General features: G+C 45.2%; 1 protein-coding gene across 1 annotated transcript in view; it reads left to right on the plus strand.

Annotated features, from left to right (window-relative positions):
- Nucleotides 1–5,548, plus strand: part of LOC127630567 (potassium voltage-gated channel subfamily C member 1-like) — a 41,952-nt gene extending 36,404 nt beyond the window's left edge. Inside the window, exon 5 of the mRNA XM_052108195.1 lies at nt 5,337–5,548. Coding sequence (XP_051964155.1) covers nt 5,337–5,548 — 212 coding nt within the window. The remainder of the gene's footprint in view (nt 1–5,336) is intronic.
- The last annotated feature ends 452 nt before the right edge of the window (nt 5,549–6,000 follow it).

Genomic DNA, 6,000 nt, shown 5'->3' on the forward strand with positions numbered 1-6,000 from the left:
CTCTCACATCAACCCAATAATCTCAGTGACAGAAAGCTAATTTACATGCTATGTTATAGACACATAATCTAGTAGAAATATAAAATTGACCTCGATATGTTTCTTCAAATTAGAGGCAGGATTAATGCTGATATCTGGCTTGAGCAAGTTAAACTCACATGACACAATCATGCAATTGGCCTTTTTCACTGCAAAAAGACTTTTCAGGTGTTGAACTGTGGTTGAGGCACCAAATCTACAGCTGCTGTTCAAGTGTGTGATTTGATTTGACGGGAGTCATGAGACTCTCTCTAACCAATCACATTGATGGATAACAATAAAATCAGGAAAGCAAAGTAGCGAACAGTAAAAGTATACAATTTTTAAACTACTTAAAAAAGTACAATTCCTGGGAAAAACTACTTAATTACAGTAACGTGAATATTTGGAATTCGTTACTTTACACCCCTAGTAATTTGAAATAAATAATTTTACTATTTGACAAGAAAGATAAGTGAAGTGATGAGAGGGTCATGAATCATGCAAAACCATGTAGGAAATCAGTTGTCTGGGCCAAGCATCATTACCCAATAATTTTTTTTACCACAGAATGCCACGATAGAACCTTTTTCATTCTTCTAGGTTTTAAAATGCAGAAGTAAATGATTGCAATCTAAACTTCTAAAGCGGTTAATGGGAGACCACAGCAAATATAATTTTTGTTTACCTGTTTGCGCAATCAGCTAAAGGAAAAATCCTCTCTTTCGCTCTCACACACACTCCCACACACTTGGACAAACATACAGTACATAGACGCATTACGCACACACTTATTCCTGAGAGAAAACAGAGCTGTCATTACAGTGCACATGTGCATCTCAGTGGGGTTCAAAACAGTTGTTAAGGTTTACAACAAGTCAAGTGAAATCATTTTTATTTGTATTGCGCTTTTCACAACACATCATTTTAAAGCAGGTTTACAGAAAATCATGAATTAATAAAAAATGTAATGTCATGGTTACTGTTGTAACCTCCGTTCCCCGAGGGAAGGAACGAAGCGTTGTGTCGAATGAAGTGACACAAGGGGTCTTCCTGGGATGCCAAACGTACCTCTGAACCTGAGAAAAGGCCAATGTCAAGTTGGCAGACAGAATTTGCATGCGGGTATAAAGGGAAGCGGGGAAGTGAGTGCCAGTCAGGATTTTGCACTGAGGAGCCGAAAATAAGGTACGGCCGTTTACAGTGGTAGGTCTAGTGCTGTTACAGGAGGGACACAACGTCTCCTTCCTTCCCTCGGGGAACGGAGGTTACAACAGTAACCATGACGTTTCCCTTCTATCACTCACTCGACGTTGTGTTGAATGTAGTGACACAAGGGGTCACATATAAAAACGCCATGCACTGACCATGTTACGTGAACTGCCGAGACAGGTGCAAGCAGGCTACTGCGTGCTAGAGGCAACTGTGTCAGCTGCACGTAGCCCTCCCCAACGCACCCAAAGAGGTATCACATACAGACCTTAGGTTCCCCGCACCCCTGAGGGGGGGAACAGGCGCTATATGACTAGAATGAGAGCAAGCCCGGCAGCCGCACGTTTTCTCTCACTATGTCTCTCGCATAGGACGTGAAGCGGCTGGGGCTTAACGCTATAAAATGCGTCGGGGAAGGCGGTCTTTCCCGGTCCTATTCTTTCAGGGGATAGACCCTGCGGAGGCCACATCCTGCCCAGTCTAGGGGGAGGTATCATGTGGCAAATACACCCCGAGGTTTGTGAAGCTGTACATGGGAAATGGCACAGTGATAGGTCCAGCCTAATGAGGGGGGACTCTACAAGCACGGCGACCGGGGCAGCGGGGCTGCCCAAGAGAAACGCTGGTCTGCCGACAGGGGGACCATACCGCAGGAAATACATCACAGGGAGTTTGCCTGAAAAGGGAACTAAGCCCGTGGAGTCCGACCCCAGTACAGAGCACCTGTGATTCGTAGTGGGTCTGGCCACGATTACTCCGCTGAATTCACCGGCCAGAAGGCTAGGTAAGAGAGACATCCAGGGAGCGATGCTTAGTGGCTAACCTGGGATAGAAGGCGCACCTGATCAACTTGGTGAAGGGCGTTGTGTGCAAGCGGAACACCTGGTCGGTTGTGCTGTGTTTCCGAGTTCAACCGGCTCGGACCTGACAAAACACGGGACGAGACCGACTCAACCCTGAGATTGTAAAATCTGGCAAAGGTATTGGGTGTTGCCCAGCCCGCTTCTCTGCAGATGTCTGCTAAAGAGGTGCCATGGGCCATTGCCCACGAGGATGCCACACTTCTCGTAGAGTGTGCTCAAACCCGCAAGGGGGGCGGGCACGGCCTGGGTGTGATAAGCTAAGGAAATAGCATCAACAACAGTGAGCTAACCTCTGTTTGGAGACAGCGTTCCCTTTCCGCCATCCGCCGAAGCAGACAAAGAGCTGCTCAGAACATCTAGAGCTCTGCGTGTGGTCCAAATAGATACGCAAAGCACGTACCGGACACAGCAATGAGAAGGCTGGGTCTGCCTCCTCCCGGGGCAGCTTGCTTGCAGGCTCACGACCTGGTCCCTGAACGGGGTCGTAGGAACATTTGGCATGTAGCCCGATCGCGGCCTCAGGATAATGTGAGAATGTGCTTCTTCACCACCGATAACTGCTGGGCGAAGTTTTCAATGGTGTCGCCGAAGAGGCCAAGCTAGGAGAAGGGGGCGTTGAGAAAGCGTACCTTGTCAACGTCGTGCATCTCGATGATATTCAGCCAGAGGTGTTGCTCCTGGACCACGAGGGTGGCCATCGCCCGCCCGAGTACCTGCACTGTGACCTTCGTGGCTCTGAGAGCGAGGTCAGTGGCAGAACGCAGTTCCTGCAGCACGTCTCGGTCGGAACTACCCAGGTGCAGACCTTTGAGTGCCTTGGCTTGGTGAACTTGCAGTGAACCACAGAGATTGATGCAATAATCTGTGTAAAACACAGTGGAGAAATTAATGCACATAGTCAAGACTTGAGATGTAGACATCTCAAGTCTACATGAGAAAATGGGTGCGTAGTAAAATACACACAGTTGAAACAGTAGAAAAGAGGAAAAAACCGAAACACATGGTAAAATGGCTAAGGCTAAAATGATGAACATATAATAATAAGAATACACAATGCTAAGCAGGCTAGCAAGCTACAAACACTCATGCAGCATGCTGGCAGCAACAGGATGTCAAGAGTGAGAAGCAATCATTCTGGTCTGGAAAAACAAGACAACAAAAAAAGCTATACACAGAAATGGTGACACTCACTGCTGCTGAGAAGTGCTTATACTTACATCTTGGTGATTTTGAAGTGATGTTATTTCTGGCCAGAGCTGCAACAAATAAAGGTAATCCCACACCTGATTACCTGTCACTCACAAGAGCGTTATACAAAAAAACTGAAAATGTCTTGAGATAAAACCCTGAATTATGTGTGGTAACCATGCATTGTATAAGCGGAATAATTGACTCCGGCCCATTGAATTATTGAAATATAATGCACGCCCGAGGTGTCGTTTCCACAATACCACCTCGGGTGTGCATTATTTTTCAATAATTCAATGGTCCATCATCAATTATTCCTTACATACAGTTTATTTCTGTTTTTGTTTGATCAGTCACTGTTCATTTACTTTGGTGCTGAAACGCTTTTGACAAGTTTTGTGTTGTCTTTACACTCTCTTTTCTACATGTTTAAAGAAAGCAATTGTTTATTATTCATTTCACTGTGAATCCTTTCCTTTTCAATCATTATAAAAAACTTTAAGGAATGAAAGGCAGTATCTGCAGGTTCCATATTTTCAGTGGGGAAAAAATTAATTAATTAATAGGTGCATGGTGCAGCAGCTGTATTAGAAACCCATCACAGCAGTGTAAACAATAAACGTCATACATTTACACTGAAATTGAAACAGTCTGTGAAAAGGTCTATTGACCAATCAGACTAATGTTTTCTACATCCTTTGAAATAAGATGTTTTTGTCAATAACACATTTTTATGTAGCTGACATTTCAAAACTGGGAAAAATAGGATGATAACATCACACAAGTCAAGCAGAGCATCACATTAGACAAAGCATTCAACAAACTCGACATCCTTCATTACTGGCTGCTGTCAAGTCAGACTTCCTCCCAGCCTGACTGACTTGCGCCTCAACCCCCAAAGTCCCCAAAGCTCTGACAGGTTGCAGACAATCTATTTCTGGAGATAATCGCTTGATCAAGAGCTGCTTGATGAAACATTAACATTCTTGATGCACCCATCTGCAGATACAGAAGGCAATAGGTGCCTCTTGATCAATCCGGCAGATTTGAACACTGCTGTAAAACAGGAGCTTAGTAGCACCTGCTGGTGAAGCGAGACAGCTGATAGGTGGGAATCATCACCTGAAATCCTTGACTAAACATAACACTGAAAAAACACATTCAAGTTATACATTTATCAGTTTGTGTGTTGTTGTGTCCCACGGTCATGGGAATCAAACCCATGTTAAGCTACAACTGGCAGTACTACATTGAATTTCCTCAAGCAAATCTGGTTCTATTATGCCTCATTACTTTACATAGTCTTTTAAGTCTGAGTTAATTTATGTTCACTTATCTGTAAATTCATTAATATTTACTAGAAATAATAATTGCATTACTAAATGAAAGTCCAGTGATATCATCATTGATCAGTTGATGTTGCAAAAACTGCTTTGTTTACATGAAAAAGGGCTATCAAAGGAATAATTAATTTTAATGACACAAAATATTCAGTGTGCATGTTTGTTTTGATTATCCTCCATTGTTGGAGGATTCAAACAGAGGTTGTCTAATCCCTTTAGACATTCTGTGATGGCTGATTTTGCATTTGTGTGGAAAGCTGTGCAATTTTCCTTGCTGATGTGGGGACAGGTGCACTCTGGAAATCAATGAGGTACAGAGCGACAGTGATGCAACAGCTGCGGTCCTGTCACAAAATGAACAGTGATTATGGACATAAGTCCCTCACCAGACAGTGCAAAGATGCTCCATCCTTGGAAATGTCATCGCTGATGTTAAAAATAAAGATCCATAGGCCAGAGTGTCTATTTATTAGCTGTAGTTTATTTATTTGCTGTGTGAAGCATATGATGTTGTACCTGCCAAACACACAAGAAAGGGTATGACTTTGTAAGACTTCAAATATAGTGCACAAGTCGAATGGACTACTTTTATAGTGATTTTATAGTAATGTGGTCATTACGAACAGTTGTTTGTATGGAAAAGATCTGTGTAAAGATTCTTCAAAATATCTTCTTTTCATTTCCAAGGCGTGTAAGTTTACTTCATCATTAGTGGCGAAGGCTTGTAATGCCGCCTTCATCCTGCACGCCATAGCTATCCTGAAGGTCCACCAGGCCAAGGTGTTTAAAGACCTGCACGAGGGTAGGACTGAACCAGGGCTCATGCAGCAACTGCAAACCGCGATTGACCTCGCTCTACGGGTGACGAAAGTCACGGAGAGCACCCTGGGCTGGACGTTGTCCACCATGGTGGACCAAGAGTGACACATGTGGCTTAACCACGCAGAGATGCGTGAGGCCAAGAAGGTCCGCTTTCTCAATGCACCCATCTCCCAAGGGGGGCTCTTTGGCGACACTGTCGTGGACTTCGCCCATCTGTTCTCAACGGTGAGGAAGCAGACGGAGGCTATCAAACACATCCTGCCATGGCATGACTCGGCCGCCTACAGGCCTCCAAAATCCCAAGCCCACTCTGCCTCTCGCCAGGGCCATCATCCTGCGGTGTCGGCCTCGGCTTCCCCATCATCGGAGCCCGCCCGCCGGCCTCTGAGAACAAGATCCTCCCGCAAGAATGCAGCACCACCTGCCCGTCAGCCAGCCAACGAGAACCCCGGACGGGCTTCGAAGCGGCCCTGAGACAGGCGATTCAGGGATGAGGCTTCTGACTGGCTTCTGGCTTCTGACCCAGGTAAGTGTACGGGCCCCACTCCTGCCCC

The sequence above is a fragment of the Xyrauchen texanus genome, chromosome 37 (genome assembly GCF_025860055.1).
Source record: "Xyrauchen texanus isolate HMW12.3.18 chromosome 37, RBS_HiC_50CHRs, whole genome shotgun sequence".
In the NCBI taxonomy this organism is placed as follows: Eukaryota; Metazoa; Chordata; class Actinopteri; order Cypriniformes; family Catostomidae; genus Xyrauchen; species Xyrauchen texanus.